The sequence below is a fragment of the Scylla paramamosain genome, chromosome 15 (assembly GCF_035594125.1).
Source record: "Scylla paramamosain isolate STU-SP2022 chromosome 15, ASM3559412v1, whole genome shotgun sequence".
Lineage (NCBI taxonomy): Eukaryota > Metazoa > Arthropoda > Malacostraca > Decapoda > Portunidae > Scylla > Scylla paramamosain.
The window spans coordinates 5,188,331-5,211,656 of record NC_087165.1 but is presented as its reverse complement, the minus strand read 5'-3'; the positions used below and the strand labels follow the sequence as shown (position 1 = coordinate 5,211,656).

General features: G+C 34.8%; 1 protein-coding gene across 4 annotated transcripts in view; it reads right to left on the bottom strand.

The window, feature by feature from the left end:
- LOC135107304 (DNA polymerase theta-like) overlaps positions 1–23,326 on the bottom strand; it is a 48,103-nt gene that overhangs the window by 5,376 nt on the left and 19,401 nt on the right. For 2 of the 4 annotated variants that reach the window (XM_064016999.1, XM_064017001.1), the window contains exons 13-27: positions 23,087–23,258; positions 22,571–22,732; positions 20,580–20,742; positions 19,446–19,692; positions 19,120–19,234; positions 13,515–17,010; positions 13,192–13,362; positions 10,123–10,215; positions 9,860–10,014; positions 9,101–9,295; positions 7,884–7,985; positions 5,827–5,978; positions 4,579–4,702; positions 3,975–4,124; positions 1,908–2,003 (exon numbers count right to left, since the gene is read on the bottom strand). In XM_064016999.1, the coding sequence (XP_063873069.1) occupies positions 1,908–2,003; positions 3,975–4,124; positions 4,579–4,702; positions 5,827–5,978; positions 7,884–7,985; positions 9,101–9,295; positions 9,860–10,014; positions 10,123–10,215; positions 13,192–13,362; positions 13,515–17,010; positions 19,120–19,234; positions 19,446–19,692; positions 20,580–20,742; positions 22,571–22,732; positions 23,087–23,258 (5,593 nt within the window). Of the gene's footprint in view, positions 1–1,907; positions 2,004–3,974; positions 4,125–4,578; positions 4,703–5,826; positions 5,979–7,883; positions 7,986–9,100; positions 9,296–9,859; positions 10,015–10,122; positions 10,216–13,191; positions 13,363–13,514; positions 17,011–19,119; positions 19,235–19,445; positions 19,693–20,579; positions 20,743–22,570; positions 22,733–23,086; positions 23,259–23,326 lie in introns of those variants that run through there. The other 2 variants (XM_064017002.1, XR_010271690.1) reach the window with 2 other exon arrangements.

Here is a 23,326-nt window from a genome sequence, read left to right as displayed (position 1 = left end):
AATAACATTTAGCTTTATATTATTTCACTTTTAAGCAGTTTAAAAAGTAAAATTATTTGATAGATATAAATTTTCTATAGCAATATTTTTTTCTACTTGTCATGATTCAAAATTCTCTAGTTTAGAAAAAAAAATTTTTAAATGCAAAAATTCTATATTTTTTCCAGGTTTGGACCTGAAAAATAAAAAATCTTCAATGTCAAAATCATTATCTAATAAAAGAGATATGTTCCTTATTTAAAGAAGTATTTAAAGGAGACACATTGTGCATGTTAAATATTCTTTTGTGTACAAATAGTGTGTAGATAATATTTAAATTTAATCATATTTGATCAAACAAAGTAAAAAAAAGCACTTTAATGATTGATATAAACTTTCTATATCAGTATTTTCTTCTACTTTTCATTATTTTTTTTTCTGTAGTTTAGAAAATTTTTAAATGCAAATTTTATTTATTTATTCTTTTCAGGTATAAATTAAAATTGAAAAAAAAATTTCAATCTCAAAATTTTTATCTGATAATAGAGATATATGCATACATTAAATATTTTCTTCTATTCATAGGAACAAAATAATAATAATATCTAACTTTAAACATAAATATTTAACTTTTTAAACAAAGTTTAGAAAGTAAAAATCCACATTTTATTAACTGATATAAACTTTATTTGTCAATATTCTTCAACTTTTCATAATTATAAAATCTGTAGTGTTGAGAGAAATTCTTTAGACATTTTTTTCCTGCTCCAGACCTTAAAGCTTAAAAAATTCTCAGTCTCAAAATTTTATCTGATAATAAAGAAATGTTTCTTACTTAAAGAAGATACACTAAGCATATCTTGAAAATTCTTTTTTGTTCTTAGGAATGGTGTATTGGTAATAATATTTAACTTTGTTTTAAAACAAATATCAGAAAGTAAAAGACCACACTACTGATTGATACAAACTTGTTATATCAATATTTTTCTTTTACTTATCATGATTTAAAATTCTATAGTTTAGAAAGAAATTATTAAATCTCAAAAGTGTTTGTATTCTTTTCTATATCTAGACTTAAAAAAAAAAAAGAATCTGAAAATTTTTCAATCTCAATACTTTTATTTGAAACTAGAGATATGTTCCTAACTGTCAAGCACAGTGGAGGAGAGATACCCCTTCCAGCACTCCCCTGCTCATTTACCCCTTGCTGCAATCTAACCATTTCATCACATATTTAATTCTCCTTACATTATAAGGGATTTTAGCAAACTTGACAAAGAAGAGTTGTGAGGGCAGTTGTTTGAGAGAGACTCAGTAATTATGACGTTGGAAGCAAGATAGGATGTTCAGAGACAGCTGTCAGATGGGTGAAGAAGGCTGCACTTATGAATGGAACAGCTGTCACTACCAAAAGAAAGACCCTTGGTAAAAAAAGGAAGAAAGATACAAGAACAGATAAGCAGACAAGATGCATGCCTTGCAAAAACTGAGTCCCTGATCCCTCCTTCTCTCATTCATAAGAGGCTTGTGTGCTGCAAGATGACTGGGTGACACTTGTTCCAAATGCAAATGCAGCATTTTTCACCTGTCTGACAGATGTCTTTCTTCCAATGTCATAATTACTGTATTATTTTATTTATACCAAACCTCATGTTCAATAATACAATAAATATCTATTTCAAAATCCTCACCTTTGTTCACTTTAACTTGTGAATATCATCCTCAGCAACTGTCCTAATTTTGCTGAAATACAGCATTGCTCTACTCACACTGGCTACACATAAGTGGCCTTTTGGATCTATGAATTTTCTTAGCACCTACAGAGACAAAACCTCCTTGGGATTTGAAGTAACCAACAAGCAGTAGAGGATAGTGGAAGAGATAAATTTTTTAGAAATAAGTTCAGACTTGTTGAGTGTGGTACTGACCAAGAAAGGAGCCAGCTGAGTCATGGTTGCTGCATTCAATTGGTTTTGTGGCAGACTTTTCTTCTTGCCATTCTTACTTGTGTCTTCTACTGCAACCTGAAATGGAAATGCTTCACAACCTCTTTCACTTATATTCACAAATATTTTTCAGTACACAACAGCATCACCAGCATACTTGAATACTTAATGATGTAATGATGCATTAAAGGTCATAAAGGGATACAACAGAATGGACTACTCAGCAAGTAAGTCACAAAGAAATGTGTGGTCTTGAAATAAGAAGGATTTACCTAATCACTAAAAAGGCCCATTCACACGTCAGTGACTTATCAGTGCCATGTCAATGAAATTCACAACGCTTCAGAGATGACTGTTTACACACATTCATACTGCCTGAGATCAGTGATTTCCAAGATGGCAAAGTCTTCATATGTTGAGCTACCAATGATTGCCATAATTTTTTAAGAGGAAGAGGCTGAGCATAAGCTGAAGGAAAGAAACTGGGTACATGAAATGTAGAAGAAAGGAGAAAGTGAAGGAGAGTTTGTAACTCTGTCGAAGGAGTTCATTAGTAAAGGAACAAAATTTTTCTAAATACAGTAGGGTAAGCGATAACGCACAGTTGTTATAATGTACAACTGTAATAAAACACTGAAACTTTATTAAATATTTAATTTGAATAATGATCCAAAACTGGCATAACGAACTCGCCACTTGTGCAAGCACTGAAATTTTAATAAGTAATTAACTAAAATAATGAATCAAAACTGACAAGACAACCTTGCTATTAGTGCAAGCACCGGAATTTTAACAAAAATTTAATTGGAATAACAAATTAGAACTCACAAGACTAACTCACCAGCTGCGAAAGCCACTGCTTTCCTATCCGCTGCCTGTCCCTTTCTCCCTTTTTTCCTTTCCTCTCCTTCTTTCCTCTCATCTCAAACCTCCCTCCTTGTCACTGTCACCTCCCCTCTATCTTATCTGTCAGAAGTAAAGGACAAGTGATACTGCACTTTCTCTCCCTCCCTCATTTTATGTCATTTTTGCTTCCTCCTTTCTCCCTCTTTCCTTCTCGTATCCGTAATCCTCTTTTTCTCCTCAGTCAGTCTCCTTCTCTTTAACAAGAGAGAGAGAGAGAGAGAGAGAGAGAGAGAGAGAGAGAGAGAGAGAGAGAGAGAGAGAGAGAGAGAGAGAGAGAGAGAGAGAGAGAGAGAGAGAATCCAATTTAGGCAGAGTTTACTGTCTGTCTCCATGTGATGCTGACAGCTGGTCCCTGTGACCGATACTTGTCACAACAGTGTGTACTGAGGGTGATCTTGCACAAAACTTGGGATGGTAAGAATTTAGGCCTCAGCATGAAACTGGGGAGGGTACTGTATACCTTTGTTTTGTTATCTCATATGTAATAGTGCAAATGTGTTCACTTTGATGTTTTTTTTTGTGAAAAATTGTGAAATTTTTTATATTATTTTCTGGTTCCCTGAAACCAATTTTTTCCCCTAGGCTCTTCAGTCACCATAATGCACATCTGCCATAACGAACACTACCTTGGAATCAACCGTGTTCATTGTCGTGTACCCTCCTGTATGTATGTTGTCCATATACTTTGGCTGTCACAAATCATGCAGAATAAGATAATTCTGAACCAATTCTATATGTAATTCATCATGCATTCTTGTAGACAAACTTACAGCACTCGTCTGGTGCCCATGAAAAAGTGAAAAATATCAATGGCAACAATATTCAACTTCCTGGATCAGAGATGGAACAGACATGGAGACTCAAAACCTGTTCCTGCATCGAACATGGGTGAATGCACCAGCCAAATTTTTTTTCTGGACATTGAAGGACTCAGCGAACATGACACTCACTGATATGTGTGAATAGGCCTTAATTCTTACTAAGTGGAGAAATGAATGCTTATTAACCCATTAACTGAGGCATTTTGTATTTTGCAGGCCACTTTATGCATATACTCCCCACTACAGACAGCTTTTCTTTTAGAAAAATTTTTTGAATCAGATAAAGATTTGTTTGAATACAGTACCTACCATCATGTCTTACCTGTATGTCAAAGTCTCTGGGAATGGTCTGGAGGCTGGGCTCATGCATAGTGATGCGGCCCGTAGAAGTGAAGGTGTGAGTCGTTGGGTGGATGCGGTCCATTGCTAGCTGGGAACATCGTAACCTCACCTGCTGCAGTGGAAGCATCACCTGGCTCCCACAACACAACACACATTCATATATATATATATATATATATATATATATATATATATATATATATATATATATATATATATATATATATATATATATATATATATATATATATATAATTTCATCATGAATAGGTACTTAATATGCCTTACGATACTTAAACAAAATCCGACATGAATCAGATGTGCAAACATGCAGAAATCTCAATCTTCTATATATATAAAAAATATAAATAATAAATAAACTACTTGTTTATCTTATGTTCTTTACAACTTGGTGAGTGACCAAATATTTAATCAACATATATATATATATATATATATATATATATATATATATATATATATATATATATATATATATATATATATATATATATATATATATATATATATATATATATATATATATAACAAATTTGCAGATGAAGAATCATAGGGAACATTACCTTGATGAGAGATGAATATATCTTGCGCCACTGGAGGATGATGTCAGGTAATGGGTGGTGGAGTTTCAGCTTCTCCAGGGACTCTTTATTGGTAGGACCTCCACCCCTTCCCCTTCCACGCTTCCTGTGTCACAACAAAAGGGAAAATATATGGGTGTCAAAAACAATTTTGAAATCACAGGGATGGTGCATAAATAATTATAATTCATTTTATACTAAACCTATAATAAAAAAACTTTTTGAAATAGAACATTTTTTACTTTAAAATCTATATATTTTTTAGGTCAAAACTTGGAAATCAAACTAAAATCTTTTAAAAATGTTTTACAAAAATATGCATTTGAAAAACATGAACAGTAGAATATTAATGATCTAATACATTCATATGAATAAATAAAATATAGCTTTTGACTCTCTACATAGATTTTGTTCAAAGCACATTACAGTAATCCTCATACTGTTCCTGTACTATAAAAAAAATTCTTTGACACACATACTGTCTCTCCTTATCAGATATATACTGTCTCTCCTTCAGCTAAGGAACATTTCTGCATAATCAGGAAAATTAATAATATTTTTCAGATAAAAACTACTTTAAAATTATGCATGTGAAGTAAAAGAAAATGGGTAAAATATTGATTAGTGAAGTTCATATATAAAAAGAAGTGTGATTTTTTATGCTAAATTTTGTTAAAAAGTTTATTCTGATTAGCATCACACTGTTGCTGTGATGTCAAAAAAATCTTTGTCACCCACTTTCTCCTTTCAAAAAATTTATCTAATAATTAAGAAATGTTGCTAGTTATGGGAGAGAAAATATTCTGATATTAGAGAGCCTTTCATCGTAAGGGCTGCACATAAATAATCACATTTCTCTTAACACAGAATTTACTGCTTCAAAAACACTTTACTTCATATGAACTTCTTTCACCAGGATAATAGTTGCAGTTGCAATAATTATTGTCTTGTCCCTAAAGAAATTTGCATAATTTTCCTGTGCTGCACATCTTCATTTCTTTCCTGTCATGGACAACTGAAAGTAATACTACATAGAGGAGCCTTCATCTTTACCATCCTACACTTCATGATCTTGATTGGGTTGTATAATTCAACACAAATCTACAAATCTATGTAGAGTCATCAATAATTCTGCAGCTTTTTTCCTCCCTTTGTTCATTACATCTACTCATACAATCAGAATATTACAATTGAAACTACAAAATTGTTTCAGCTAACTTTACTTCTCACCTTGTGTTGGAGGCAATACTGGAGCTTCGAGATGAAGGGTGAGGAAGATGGAGTTCACCATACAAAACTTTGCTAATCTCAACAGGGGAAGTGAGATTGAAGGAATGACCTGCCAGACTGTATGCCTCATTTTCAAGGGAAGACAGTTTTGCCTAAGGAAAGAAAAAGCTTGATGAGTGTGTGTGTGTGTGTGTGTGTGTGTGTGTGTGTTCCGTTCCAATTTCAAGAAAATTTACAAATATTACTCCAATTATGTACAAAATATAATTTATTAATTGGAATTCACCTCTGAAACATTCACTTTATCTATCCAACCTCACATCATCCCTTTATAATACCTCAATACAGATACACAATCAGTCATATGAGGGTCCTAGAAGCAGTGGGGCTCAAGCGTCACTTCTTGAAATCTGAGAAAATCACTCTTAGTCTAGGAACAATAACTTCATTTCTAGCAAAGATGTTTCATATGAAATGCCTGCTCAACAGAATAAAAATGATCACACTGTGTACTTCCACACTAGCACAAAAGAGGTAAGCCCCTCAGTAAATAAATAAATGCTTCACGAATAAGTTAAATATACAAAAACTGTGTTATCTACAGTAAAAGAAGCATTTTGCAACACCTACAATTTCCTAGAGGTATTGTAAGGAAACCAAACCATGTGTCAAGACATGAGGGTACAACAGGAACTCTGCGACCTGTAACACTGTTGGGCTATGAATGACCAGAGTCACACAGTAGTTTAGTCCAGTGTTTTTTCCACTTTAGAAAATTCATGACATGCTTATGCTCCTAGGACTTCACAATACAATCACAAAAAAAGATTTGTATTTTTAATGAAAAATTTTCAAAGACAAAATTTTTATCTTATAATAAACACATGCTCCTTATTTAAAGGAGAACATTCTGCATATATAAAATATTCTTTTGATTTCATAAGTATGGTGTGTATATAATAACATTTAACTTCAACTGTATTTCACTCTTAAACAAAATTTGGTAAGCAAAAACACAGACTTTAACGATTTTTATATACTTTCTGTATCAATATTTTCTACTTTTCATGATGAAAACTCAATAATTTTGAAAGAAGTTTTTAATCACAAAATTGTCCATTTTTTTAGGATCTGGACATGAAAAAAATGGGAAGATTTCAAATCTCACAATTTTTTATCAGATACTAATGACAGACATTGTGCATATGTCAAATATTTTTTAGACTTTAAAGTAACAGTGGATAGATAATATTTAACTTTAACCAATTTCACTTTCAAATAAAATTCAGTTAAAAACCAAACTTTACTGATTGATGTAAACTTTCTATATCAATATTCTTACTTTCATGCTTTTTCACTTTTTCATTACAAAAAATGTTATATTTTTTTTTTCCATGAATGGACCTTAAAAACAAGAAAAACTTCCAATCTCAAAATTTTAATAGGGATATTTTCCTTACTTAAAGTAGACACGTTGTGTGTACGTCAAACATTCATTTGAGTTTATATTATAGGAACAGTTGACAGATTATAATATCTAGTTTTTATTTTTTTTTTTTCGAGATTTGGGCCTTGAAAAATTCTTAATTTTCACTCAATCTCAAAATTTTTATTTGATAAAAAAAACTATGTTCCTTACTTAAACAAGACACTGTGCATGTGCCAAATATTCTTTTGTGTTCATAGGAACAATGTGTAGATAAAGATATTCAAATTTAACCATATTTCACTTTTAAACAAAATTTTGAAAGTAAAAGACCACACTTTATTGATTAATATAAACTCTCTGGCAACTGATGGATGATGAAACTCACATAGAGCAGCAGCAATGGATCAAAAGTCAAAAGTTTTCTTTGTTCCCAGGAATTTCTGTCTATGTTGGATTATGGAAATAGTGTTGCAAATGTCATAGATAGACAAAAGAAGTGTTGCTAAGACTGATCTGATGGCAACTCCACTTCAGCCACAGTGATGCATGAGCCTCTGCTTCTGGGGCCCTCATACAATCCTTTCCTGGTTTATATGCATTACCATATAGCATTTAGCAACTCCATTACCTGCATGATGCACTTTTGGGTTTCACATTCCTTGTTGCTGAAGCCCAGTCCACTTAGCTCCATGTATGCCAGCTCCACCACACTCCTCATCTCCACCTCTACCTTCAATGACAGGCAAGATACTAATGCTGTTGCCATGTTTGGTACAATAAAACATTTAGATTTTCATGACATAAGGCATTGATTATAAGAGACTGTAGTGTAATGGCATCATAATTAAGCAGTGAAACAACAGTACGATAATTTTCCATGGCTTAAAGGTATTGTCAGCACACTCATTTGTTTGCAAATGCATACTACTGGAAACAAAATATGAAGTGTCTTGTGACTTTAACTACTTTAGTAGTTAAATAGCAATACTCTTGCAAGACTGAACTGGGTAACTTTATTGAAACAATTTTTCTGTTCATATTTTAAGGAGTGGCAACTAGCATTTTTTTTCCATGATTTTAATTTCTTAAGAACACCCTCTTTTACATTAAAAATTTTGGCCAGGATACTTCAATTGTGTAAATGTAAACCAGGCAAACTGCAAGAGCCTGGAAGAGTACTGAACCAAGAACTCTGATAAGCCCAGATATAGATCTACAAGAGAAGAGAATGGAATGAGGATAATATATTTCTCAACTTTGTAGATGCAGAGGCTTACAACAAGTTGTCAGTAAGAGTGAAAACAACAGAAAAGGAATTACTAAAACCATGAAAACCAAATAACATAAAAATTGAACAAGAAAGTTGAATAGTGTATGTAAGGAAGACAAAGCCCAAACTTAAGTACAAATACTAAAACAAAATTATCAAAAACACATTATGAAAAAGTAAAAAAATATATATGAGTAAAGTGGAAGATGTGCTAAAGACATAGTTCATCAAGCACAAACATATGAAGAGATCAAGAAAATAAACAAAACAAAATTAAAATAAGTCCAAGAAAGTAATATAAAAAAAACAAAATGTTAAGTGACAAAAAGGAAATAAAGTTACAAACATAATGAGAACCATGGTCGGGGAGAAATCAGTTGTGAAACGTGTTCTGACATAATTAAGAAAATAACCTGATTCTGAAAACAATATAAAAACAACCCATTTGTGAACAAGTGCCAGTAGCCAGTGAGTTATCCATTCCCTAATTTACCTAGAATTATCACATTATCTCAGTTCAAATCTAGATATATGAGGTCGTTTAATTTAATGCTCTCTTTTACTTGGACACTTACAAAAGATGGCAGCATTTCCATCTTCTCAAGTCTGGAAGTCAGTGATGGCATCAAGTGGAACACAATTACACTTTCCACTGCTGCCCTCACCCGGCATGATCCAGGGTTCGAGGTCGTGATGCCTAGCCCACCTAGTCCTCGGCAGCCATTCATGCCCTCCAGTAATGGAAGGCTACCAAGGTGATGGTTCATGACCTTTAGGAAAATTGTAAATTAACCATTTCATAGTACAGTATTCTTTCTTTGTATAATAAAAGAACACTGAAATAAAAGGTTTCCAGCTACTAGAAAAAGATGCAGACATGTAGCATTTTCAAAGTGAAATACTGCATTTAGGAATATGATGAAAAGAGTAATCAAACAATCCTAATTCCTGTAATGAACAGACAGAGAAGGCCAATTATATTATATGCAAGTAAAATTTAGAACCCTGAGAAACTAGCAGCATAAGACAAGAATATAAAAATAAGAATTTGCATCTAAATCTAGAGAAGCAATAATATGAGATGTGAACATTCTTTGTAAAACATGCATTTATTTTAATGTATTTCTCAATAAATATAAAATCAATGAATGAGAAGAATAAATGAGACAGGTTTAGAAAGAGATTAATTCTTAGGAGAGTATATCAGGCAAAAGTACCTATTTGTGACAGAGAAAGTGAATGCTACAGTAGATAATGAGCATATAATTAAAAAAGCTGACGAAGTACATAAAAGGTATATGTGCAAGGAAGAAAAACTGCAGGGAATTGTTTACTAAATTGCATAGGTTGGGTTCTTTTGCTCCTGGATCCAGCATCCAGGCAGCCACTCTGGGATCCTCCACAGGGCCAGTCAGACATCCAAGGCCAGATCTCACCAACAACCGTATGCTGCTCTTGGCATCCCACATTCGTACCACACACTGTTCTTCTGTCAATGTAATGCATTAAATGATTTTTCCATGGATAAGCAAGCAATAGGCAGTTTTCATTATACAAATATATTTTGCACTATTTTATGGCCAAATACGATCAGTACCTCTAGATAAAAAGCTCTTCACAGCTGCCACTCTTTCTTCCACAGAAACAGCATCAGTAAGGTCAGGGGTGGGGAGGCTGCAACTTGTGGGTTCTGTTGAAGAAAATGGACAAATAGCTATGAAAGGGAAAATATTACTGAGTTCAACAAAAACATTTCTTTTCAACCATCTGCTGCTAAGCACATGAAAAGTAAGATAATTTTTTTTTTATTAAATTATTATTGCATTCAGATTATTCCAGGTTTCAATGCTTTCGTACATAAAACTGCATTTCTTGCTGAAGCTCTTGCAAGTACCGGTAATCTTCTTTAATTTCTCCTCAATCACATACTTTAAAACTCTTTTCTTTATGTCTGGGAGTTTCAGTCTGAACAGTCTTTCCTCATGTGGTCTCTCATGCTAAAGCTAATTTTTGTTGCTGCTCTTTGAATTCTTTTGATCTTCCTTATATCTTTTTTTAGTGTCACCACACTTCTGCTGCATACTCAAAACTTCATCAGATACATGATATGGATTAGCCATTGAAACCTTGGCACCATTTTAATGGACACATTTTCAGCTTGCTATGTTCTCAATCTTTTAGACATGCTGTGGACATGTGATTACTTCACTGTGCCCAGCCATACATGGCACAATGCCATTGTTTTGTAAATTTTCTCTGTCAAAATTGCTCCTGGAAGACAGTTCAAGACACCTTTGTGCAAACAAAAAGTGCATCAAAACATCTATCAGGTATTTTACAAATTTTACATACGAGTATGATCAAGCTCTGCCCTCACTGTCCCCTGCCCCCAACATCTCAAAAGAAATATTATTCTACTGTGCCCTAAAGATTCCAAAAATGTGACTCCATGTCTAATGAAGTGGATGAAACTGGCTTATTTTTATGCTTAACCTTCCATCAGGACAAGGGTGAATTACCTTTGTCTATCATTCTCGCTGTGTGTGGCTGAACAATGACCATCTTATATCTACATCAAGACAATAATCTCACAGACTTTGTTGATTTTATATTTTAGTATTATTTTATTTGTAATTTTATCAAATAATTTATAAACATTCATGTATCATTCATAAACTCTGGAACTGCCTGCCTGCTTCTGTATTTCCTCCTTATGACCTGAACTCTTTCAAAAAGGGGGTTTCAAGACACTTATCCTTCAATTTTTGGTGATTCTCTTGACATCTCTTTTGGAACTGGCACCTCAGTGGGATTTTTTCCCCTCTTATTTTGTTTCCCTTGACCAGTGACCCTCTTATGTGGGAAAAAAAAAATCTTTGGGCATCTGGAACTATTGTATCAAATGGATGAGTTTTGGGTGTTAGTTTTGTGCCAGTAACAATAACCTCAAGGCCTGCCAAACTTAAATACCATGGTATAAGATGTAGGGTAATTTTTTTCTTTTTTCTTTATGTGTCTTATATGACAAGAAATATGGTAAATTAAAATAATATCATATAAAAGTGCATCAAAACATCTATCAGGTATTTTAAAAATTTTACATATGATCAAGCTCTGCCCTCACTGTCCCCCACCAATACACACACACACACACACACACACACACACACACATATATATATATATATATATATATATATATATATATATATATATATATATATATATATATATATATATATATATATATATATATATATATATATATACACATACATACAGCTGAACGTCAGTTACTGAACATCTCCCTTTCTGAACAACTCAGTTTTCGAACAAAAATTTTAACTCATAATTGCTTCAGTTGCCATATCATAACTCAGTTTTTGAACAAAGTTACTTGATTTCAAATACTACAGGATGTAGCAAGAGCTGCCATTCATAGCTAATTTATAGTTTCTATAAATATTTCCTTCATTTATATATATTTGGAGGAGAGACAGAGAGGGTAAGAGAGTTATTTAATCTTTGAAACAAATTAAATGTGATCTTGCTGAAGAACCTCAATGTAAACAAACAAGATTCACTACTCAGGAGTAATCCCAAATATCCTGTGGCTCTCTCTATGACCCACAATGCCATCACTACTGCACAACAGCATTTCCCAGTAGCTTTTCCCAGCAGCAAGATGTCTAAGTGTTATGATCACCTTCAGTGGAGTGGGTTGCTCCTCTCTGTGTCACTCTGTAAAGCTTCCCCTCACTTGATTGATGACAAAGAGAATGCCTGCATGACCTAAACAATATCTTTTGATGAGTTCTGTGTCACTAAGTTCATTTGATATATCCTTTCTGGATAAAAAAATTTATAAGCTGGAGATATTGTGAAGCAGCCATCTTAGCAGTGAGAGCATCAGTCATTACCTGCTAAGACATGGTGGACAGGTGTCTAAGAATGGATTAATCTATTTTACATTGATTCCTATAGGGAAAATAGTTTTGGTTTTCAAACATTTCAGATTTCAAATGGCATTCAGGAACAAATTAAGTTTGAAAACTGAGGTTCCACTGTACATATTTATAGAAACTATAAATTAGTAATAAATGGCACCTTTGCCATTTGATATTTGAAATCAAGTAACTTTGTTCTAGAGCTGAATTATGGAATCCCAACCAAAGCAATAATAAGGTTATTCATCAGGTAATAACCAACCTAACTTATTTCACATTCTATTCTCTATGCTCATGTTTGTCATTGATATTTTTTTCTCTTTTATGTATTTCTGATTATAATAATCTTTAAGTTCTATGTTTTGATTGCTTTCAAACATGTTTTATATGTTTTTAGCTTGAAAATGCCATGTGCACATGGTAAAACATTGTGCAATAAAGAAGACAAGGGTCCTGTTCAATCTTTTCCTCACACCTTCACATATACTTCATGAAATTTACTTTGTAGTGTGTGTATATATATATATATATATATATATATATATATATATATATATATATATATATATATATATATATATATATATATATATATATATATATATATATATATATATATATATATATATATATATATATATATATATATATATATATATATATATATATATATAATTTGCTATAATACAACATGACACCTAAATTCAATGACAACTTACCATCCTGTGAAGTGCGGAAATTGAGATAATAAGCATCATGTTGTCCCCAACACACTGCTAACCCCACCAACATCAGGTCAGAGTTCTCCACCAGCACCCCTGCCACCTGCTGCCCAGTCCTGTGCCGTATTCTTTGCCTTGGAGTGCGGCTGTGCCCGGTAATCCTCCAACCTGACAAAGTTAGCATTATGTATCAGTGGTACTTAACACATACTTTCAGAATAATATCTTTTCATGTGTTGTATGATCTTCACCCCTTCTTTCCATCTTAACAGCAGGGATTTTTAAAGATGCTAAGATCAAGAACAGAAGAGATATCTAACCTATACATTGTTCCTGGTGCTGCTTATGGGATGGAGCACGTTCACAAGCCAAAGCCAGTGACACTACTGACTGTTGTTGTAGTTCTTTCACAAAGCTTGCAAACACCCGCTTATCATTCACCACATCCACTATGCAGAATGAGGAAGTACATGTTGATGAATCAGTGGTACTTGAGGAAAGTTTATTTGAAGTCTCTGTTCTCTGTTGACTGCTCTGATGAATGTTAAGTCCACTGACCTCTTCTACTGTGTTAGCTGTTTCTTGGCATTGTGCACCATCTGTGATGTCTACTGGCATTATCATTCCTTCAGCAAAACTGGCAATATTTCTAACAAATAAATGTTTTGGTTTGTCTGTACTCTTACACTCAACTGACTCATTTATTTGTTTTCTCTGTGTTTCTTGGACAGGGGAGGGAAGCAAGTTTGCAGATATTTGTCCTTCCCTATTAGTGTCCCTGAAAGATTTCCCCTCAAGCAGAGCTTCAGTCCTTGGTGTTATCTGCAACTGACTGAAGGTAACATCTTGCTGACTTTTGTCTGAATGGAGAACTGAATTCATCTGAGGGTCTCCAGCTATTTCTTCTCTATTGTGCAGAATGTTTGGTGTAGCAGTACAATCATGTAAATTCCTGGTATTTTCCTCACTGTTCTCATTCTGATGCTTAGTAGTGTTTGAGTTGGGTTGTACTAAAGAATCCTCCCACATAGAAAGCTGAAAATCTTGACTCAGAGGTTTCATCAGGTTGTGATGGAGTTCCAAATCATCCTGTGACGACTGTTTGCAAGAGCTAATTTCTGCATCATTATCATTATTCTGTGACTGAAGACAGTTTTCATAAGCTTCTTCCAGGAATGAGTCTGATATATAATTATAATCCTTATGTATACCAGAACCCAAGTCTTTAGGCACAGAAATTATTTCCTTCACTGTCTGGAAACTGTTCCTTTTGTCAGAAAACTTTTCCGAAGTTAAAGGAGAGTTATTACTTTTATGGCTTATTTCACTTAGGTTCAGAAGAGCTTGATTTAAAAAATCTTCTTGATTGGAGGTATCTATAAGTTTATCATCATTTTTTTTTTCTACATCTGATCTATCTTCACTAAAATATAGGTCACTTGAGGCAGATTTTTCAAAATAAGACAAACTTCCAAACTCATCTTCAGCCCTACCTGATATTTCAGTAGGGTCACTTAAGCAATCTGCTTTTAAAGTAGCAACATTGATTGAATCTTTCACATTTTCTGTTTTGTTACAAAAATAATTATGGCTTTTCTGAGGAATAACACACAACCTTTTAGGAGGAATACCAAGCTTAGCATTCTGCACTAACTTCCTCTTCTCTCCTTTCCCAAGCAATCTGATACTATCACACTGTTCCATCAATTTATTCGGTGTACGTGTCATATTTACTCCTGAATCTACGTGGGTATCATTATTTCCTATCTTTTCATTATCCAGCTCTCTGTGACAGTCTAATGAACTTTTAGGAGAATCTATGTCATCATTATTTCTTTTTTTCATATTATAAAGCTTTTTGTGACACATTGGTGAAACTGAAACTGCAGGGTCATCTGGCTCCTGAGAGCTCATTGTCATCAACAAACCATTCTTCTGAGAGTCTGTGAGAATATAGTCTTCTACGTTTTCACGAGAACTTTCAGTAAGCTTCCAAGTGCTAGTTACCAGCGACAAGCATTTTGAATTTGATGATTTGAGACCTTCATCTACCTTGCCAAAAGTGTAATAAATGTTATCCTTTTCTTCCACATCACATGAATGAGTAGTTATTCCATCATCCTTAATGTCTGAGCTATTTTTTCTTCCCATACCATTTACATCCTTCAGCCTCTGACAATCAGCAAAGTGCATTTTGTCCTCTATGTTACAAGGTCTTCTTTCAATATTTACATTCTTCAACTTCCAGCACATTTCGTCCTTTGAACTTCTGTCTTCAAGCTCAGTATTATCTTTTGTGCCCTCTGATTTTGTGATTTTTGTACTCAACTGTCCACGGTTCTGAAGAAAGTCCTCATTTTCTTTTCTATATTCTTTCTTTTGATCCATAATACCAGTTTTACCAGAGTCTGTCTCATAATTCTTTTCTTCTAATCCCTCAAGGTTGCTAGAGATTTCCTGAGTTTTATTCCCAAGATGAAATTCAGAATTACTCTCACTGAACAGGTCACTGCTGTTATTGAAGTCAGTATTAACCATGAAGTTTAAAACTGAGGAAGATGCAGGTTCTGATCCCGGAGTTAGGAGGGGAGCTGGAGGCTTGTTGGATTGGGATTCTGACACCATAATAGGTGTAGAAGATGTGATCATTCTAACCTTCTCTGTCATGAAAGGTGAGTGTGGAAGAGGTGTATTACTAACCTCACCACTACCAACAGCAACAATTCTGTCAGAACCAGCTATATCAGTACCAGAATCCAGCGTTTGGTCAAGTGCATTTTCTTTGCCGCCTCCTCTCATCAACATGTTTAGTGTGTGAGGAACTTCTGAAGTTCGGCTAACTTTTTTCTTTATGCTAGAGCTGGTGTTTGTATCACCAATAGGGGAGGTAGACCAGCTAATTACTTTTTCTCCTTTTGTTTTGGGAATATGTGATGTAGTGTTACTTCTAGCTTTCCTACTTTTAGGAGAAAATACATTGTCTGATTTATCTTCTTGTGAATCAGGAGTAAAGATACTCTTGTTTTTGTTATTTTGTGTTTTTACTTTCTTTTTTGTTCTGATATTAGTGAATAACAAGCGAGTAGACTTTACTGTAGTCCTTGGACTCTCTCTTTTAGGTACAATCTTACTATCAGAATAACTGTTTCCCGTATTCATTAGCTTTCCAGGAATATCTGATTTTTCAACATCTATGACATTTAGTTTCAAATGTGAATTAACCTTTTCATCACTCATTAATATACCATCACATGATTTATTTTCAGCACTGCTAGTCACAACACTTTCAGGCTCCCTTTCAGAATCATATTTTTCAGATCTTTCTGTACATTTTTTCTTTATGGTACTCTCATATTCTGTACTGAGTGCAGGATTATCCATCATCTGTGATTCCTTCCCTCCTGCAAATTTTCTCCCCACATTTGCTGGTGGTGCATCTTCCAGGTTAAAAGCTGACTTTGAATTCTTTTCTTTATTGATCTGATGATTCCACAGATTTTTCTCGACTGTTTTGTTGTCCACTTTGTTTAAGTTCTCTTCCTTCTTTTCACATTTTTTCAAAAGTTCCTTCCAGTCACCCTTTAACCTTGGATGCTTGGATGCTATCTTCCCAGTATGGGTGGAAATAGCAGTAGAGGAAAAATCCTGCTGCTTCAGCAAAGTTTTACCAGAATGAGGTGTCTCCAATTTCATCAGAGGAGTGACTAATTCCCTCCTTATCACCTGTGGAGTTCCAGGAGATTGGTGAGTTTTGCCTGGTTTTATGGGATCTTGCATCCTCTGGTTCCAGTCAATGGAAGAAATCCCCAGCTCTTTCTGAAAAAAAGAAATACACAGTGTTATGATAGAGAAGGATTGAGGAAGAACAACCATTTCATCACATAATTGTAATTTTACCATATGATTTATAATTATAAAATGAAGAAGAATATGTAAAAGGACAAAGTGGTGACATGCAGTAGTGATGAAATGCAGATGAATACAAGTGAATAGTTAATTTAAAACAGTAATACATCTTTATGTCTTATGTTTAATTTGACTACACTACTCTACATTACCAACATTATAAAGATGCTGATGTAGTTCTGAGCACTGATAGTTTGAAATAAGTGGCAGTTTGACCTAAATTGACCCTTATGACTTGACCTCAGGCCACATGAAGTCCTATATACCACATGGCACATAATCACATAGCCAGTATGTTATCACAGTCAGCTTTCTCTATTTTTGGAAGGTTTCCAGAATTATGCTCTCACAAAAGTATTCTGTCCTTTGAAAAAAAAAGTAAGCCATTCTTAGTCCCTTGGATTGGAAAAGTGGCTTAATTTTGGGATTCTAACTATAATGTTCTTCAAAGTAAAGCCTTTGTGGCTTCAAACACTCAATTTATCAATCTTTCCATTCCTAGAAACATTTGTAGAAGTCATATTCCACCATGGTAACTAGGTATGCCATCATATTTTGCATCAAGTTTTCTTTGCTCTTGACCATTTAACTCTGGATGCAAGGAGGGCAAGGAATGAACAAGGGAAGGGGGGTAACTGTACTCCCTCCAACAGCCTCCCCTCCCTGGTAGAGGGGAATAGGATGAAGAGAAGGATAGGGGGATATGGAAGATAAAGGAAGGACCATGGGGGGGAAAACTGTGATGTAAGGCTCTGCCAATGAGACTTCCTTTTTCTGGATAGAGGGTGGAGCATTCTGTTCTTATGAAGTATGGTTTATAAAGTATACAATGAATTACATGAAAAGTATAAAGTAATGAAGTTATTCCACTGAGGTCTGGCACAAAGCTTCGATTTTTCAAACTACCCTCCTATGGCTTCTTTCCTTCTCTCTGTAACTTCATCTAAAGGTTTCCTTTCTGATCATTCTATTGCTGTGGTAGACAGTCTCCTAAGCCTATTAACAGTGGTGTTCCTTCAGGTCCTGTCCTCTCACCCACTCTCTGTTATTCATCAATGACCTTCTAAACCAAATTTCTTGTCCTATCCACTCCTAAGCTGACAATACCATCCTGCACTTTTCCACATCTTTTCATAGGCATCCAACCCTTCAGGAAAGCTCATGGAGGGAGCCACAGATCTTTTAAAAATTTCTCACTAAAGCAGAGCAAATTTAGTATTGTTCAGTGCCTCAAAAACTCTATCCTCCATCTATCAACACAACATAACCTTCAAGATAACTATCCCCTCTTTTTCAATGACACTCAACTGCCCCCCCTCTTCTACATTGAACATCCTCAGTTGGTCCTTTACTAATAATCTAAATTGGAAACTTCATAGCTCATCTCTCACTAAAACAGCTTCTATGAAGTTAGGCATTCTGAGGTATCTCCACCAGTTTTCTCAACCCCCGAAATGCTAACTCTACACAGGGGCCTTATCCATCCATGTACAGAGTAAACTTCATATTTATGGGGAGGTACCACTCATACCACTCTTTTAGACAAGATGAAATCAAAAGCATTTCATCTCATAAACTCCTCCTCTAACTGACTGTTTTCAGTCTCTCTCTCATTGTCGCAATGTTGTATATCTTGCTATCTTCTATTACTATTTTCATGCTAATTGCTCTTCTGATTTTGTTAGCTGCATGCCTTCCCTCCTCCTGCAGCCTTGTTGCACAAGATTTTCTTCTTTCTCTCATACCTATTCTGTCCACCTCTATAATGCAGGGGTTAACCAGTATTTTCAACCATTCATTCCTTTCTCTAGGAAACTGGAATTCCATTCATTTCCTATGACTTGAATTCTTTCAAGGAGGTTTCAAGACACTTATCTTTCAATATTTGATAATTCCTTTTGACCTAATTTTGGGAACATGTGCTCGAGTGAGCCTCTTTTTTTTTTTTTTTTTTTTATTTCAATTTCACTTGACCAGTGGCTCTCTTACATAAAAAAAAGAAAGAAAGAAATAAATTACCTGCACCAGCTTGCGAGCCTCAGCTACAATGAGAGCACCTGCCTCAGCTTCTGTAACACACCGGTCAGATGACAGCCAGATTGTGCCATGGACAGTTTTCTCATTAAGCTTGGTACTGTGGAGGAGAAAAAAAAAAAAAAAAAATCTGTCACTGCAATACAATTCTGATGATTCTCTTGAATTTATTTAATAATCTAGTTGAGCTTTAACTATTTTGCATTTCATTTGAATCCTATTATTTCTAAGCAAACTTTAATCCAAAGTGACCACTTGTAATAAAATTCTAACACTATTTCATCATAATGGTTTACTGTGCTAGTTTTCACCTGTGAAAAGGTGTAGCAGCATGCAGGATCTCTTCCACCTGGGCAGGTGTAGCATTGGCAACCATAGTCACAGTCTCAAGCCCAGCAGAATGCAGGTGGCGGGCACGCTGAGCATTGAGGAGAGGAGACAGCCGCACCAAATCACACAGGTCACGCTGGATACCAAAATGTAGCCTGTCACGGAATTGCGCTACAAGCAGTTCCAGGTTGTGCCACCCCAACCGATTGCAGAAAACAGTCACCATACCTGAATGCACATGTGGTGTTGAATATGATGCACATAAATGCATATCCCTGAGTTATATTTCAACATTATTGCATTCTATGACCATTCCTCTACTAGCAACAAAAACTTTTTTATCTTTCTATTTCAATGTACAGCTCAAAGTCATAACGCTGGAAGTAGATGAGATCAATTTCTAATACATCATCCCAATGAGAAGTTAATGACAGTTTACCAGGCCAGTGACCATGACCCAAGACAGGCAATTATCACAAGAAAATAAAGCAGGCATAAGAAAAGGATCTCTCTCTCTCTCCCTCTCTCCCTCTCTCTCTCTCTCTCTCTCTCTCTCTCTCTCTCTCTCTCTCTCTCTCTCTCTCTCTCTCTCTTTTATTATAATCAAATGTATTAATCAGGTATGTGATTTTCTTTTTACTTTAGTGATCACAACACTAATCCTTAAAGTTGAATATCATAAAATATAACTGAAATAACCTAGAGCTCTCATGAAGATTACATCTCAATTGTATAGCTGTGAGGGTTCTACTTGGGTGCGGTATATAAATATGATTAAATCATTACTGAGGCAGAAAATATATGCAGTTTCACAGAAAAAATGCATGATGTACTGTACAACATCCATCAGAATGAAATTACCTTTTATTATGTTGCTAAACATTCAGCTTAACAAAACAAAAAATTAATGAATTTTTTAGCACAAAAAATCACATTCAAATTATGGTTTCTTATTCTAGTTACAAGTTATCAGAGTCAGATTGTTCAAATAATTTAATTATAACCATAAAAGCTTGGCCATTAAGTGTTCACCATATTTTTTTTTAAGGTGCAAAGCTTATAAAAATTATCTGGATACATTTAAATACTCAACCCTACAGTAGTCAGCTCCTTACCAGCAAAGGTTGCAGCAGACTGCTGTAGTGCCTGCAGTACCCCACGAGATGCACCAAATTTGTGGGCCACCTCATCAAGTGGGACCTCTTGCACCAAGTCCTGCAAGGCCAGGGAGGCATAAAACCTCTGATGAACTGCCAGCTGCTGTGCCTGCCTGCGGACCTGTTGGGAGTTTTTGGTACAGGATCATGGATGTACACAAGGTATGAATGAGAAACTATTTGTCTCCTAACTTAATGCACTTGATCCTGTAATATTAACACAGAAAAAAGAAGAATTCTTCTTTATTTATAGTAAATACATGAGTAATTAAATCAAAAGTTAAGGTCATATAGTATGACAAGATGGAAGGGCAAGAGCAAGGAAAATGTTTGAGGGAGATGTGATATGAACATTTGTGTAAATGAAGAGGTGTGGAGTGGCAAAATGGGTGACCATACTGGAAGAATGAAGAGTGAGGAGTGTATGAAGAATACATGTATGAGTGAAACTGAAAGGCAGTAAGGCCATTTGGAAGGTGGAATGATAAAAATAAAGGAGCACCTTGAAATAGATGGTTTTTCTCCAAAATTATACCAAAACAAGTCACTGGAGTGTTGTTTCATTTCACTATCAACACTATATAGTAGAAAGTTTGCACTTTTTATAAGCACTGCCATTATCATTATCTTCTGAATTTGCAAAACATCTTTTACACTCAATAATTTTTTCTTTATTCAAAAAATAAATAACAATAACAACAAATATGATGTAGTTTCCTTGCAAATATAATGCAGGGATGCCTTGACTTATGAGTGCCCCAACTTACAGGTTTTTTTGAGATATGATCTGTTGCATGGACGATTTTTTGCTTTCAGGTGCAAACCAAAATCTGAAATACATGCGAGCTTCAGATACACCACTGCTAGTTGGCAGCACCTTAACAATCACTCAGCATTCCTCATCTCCCTCATTCACTTCACATGTTTTTATACATTTTTTATTTGTAAATACATTTGTCTTACAGCAAATGCTCGATATAATAAACACAAGAGAGAGAGAGAGAGAGAGAGAGAGAGAGAGAGAGAGAGAGAGAGAGAGAGAGAGAGAGAGAGAGAGAGAGAGAGAGAGAGAGAGAGAGAGAGAGCATTGGGGGAAGGGGGGGGAGTGAGCACTGCATCATTGGCCATTGTTGGGGTTGTTCAGTGGCTGTCACACAGCCACAATTCATCCCTCAAACAAGCAGTTGGCAGTATGTCAGCCAACTCTGCCATATTTTAAGACCTACCATGTTCATAAAATAAAGCCAGCATTTGATAACTTTGAAATATACCATAATTTGCAGTTTCATAAAATCAAACGAGTGTTTGATAGCCTTCAAGGGGTTGTTATCCCCAAAATTCAGTAAACAGAGGCTTGTTATATAGACAGTTTACAGTACTGAAAAATAAGTAACAAATAAATTGGGTGGTTTTTTTTTGGGGGGGGGCTGGAATGGATTAATGGCATTTCAATTAATTTCAATGGAGAAAAAATTATTTGACATAAAAGTAAACTGATTTACCAGCTCTGTCACAGAACAAGTTTAACTCGTAAGTCAAGGTACCACTGTCCAAAATATTATTTCACAACATTATCTCTTTAATGCTACATCATAAGACTACTGTAATCCAGATTTATCTATATAAAATCAGAACTCAACCTTAAAAGAGACAGACACACTTCAAGATTACATACTAGCTTATACGACAGGCCATAATAGGCTCTTTCACAACCCAATTTTGACATGATCCCATTATAAACATTTTTTGGGAGAAGTTTTTTTTAAGATTCTTACAAGATCTACATCAAAAGCTATGTTGTAATTTAAAGTGTTTTGACTCAGATAGCACTGAAGTACATAAGGGGGAACAAATCATGCTAACAATGATCATTTTAATATAGAGTACATGGTCCTTTCATGCCTACTTCATTGCCAGTCAGAGTAGAAAATATTACAGGAAGTTCTTACCCTTTTGTTGATGACACCTTTCAAAGCTCGCACAATGAAGCTCTCCTCCACCCCCACCAGTTGTGCAACACGTTTCTGGTCTTCATCCAAGGCCTCCCACACCCTTAGGAATGCCATCCAATCTAAATCTGGCCAGGCAGCACTCACATACACTGGTGTCACCTGATATGAAAAGTTGTGTGACAGACCTCTTTTTATATGCCAAAAAGAGCTTTTGTTATATGCTAAAAAAAAAAAAAGCTGGAATAAATTCTAAACCAATGGTTGCACTATGCTCATCATTCTAAAACATTAAATAAATATTTTGTTGAGTTTGCACTGTGTGGATCAAGTAACCAAAATCCAAGAACATTTTATAAAAATATTAAAATGCAACTAATAAAGGGCATGCAATTTTGATATTTATAATTAAGAATATCTAGCCTATGATTATTTGTACCAATGTTATTCAGTTTCAAAGCAGTACCAAAAACTATATTGTATACATGACCAGTGCACTACAGATGGATAGTTTACCTGATACACTATGTGGAGTTCATTCTCTAGAACGAAGCATTTCCTGGCACGATGTAATTCAGAAAAGACATGCAGTCCTTCATCTGGTGAAAGACCTGAAGCCAATACAGCTAGACCCAGCTGAGTTCCCACATGTTGGATGCTTCTTTCCCCTTCTTCTTCTCCTTGCAGTCTATTGTGAAACTTGGATATAAGTTTTCCTTGAGGCTTACAAACTGTCCTAAATCTCTATTATTCTAT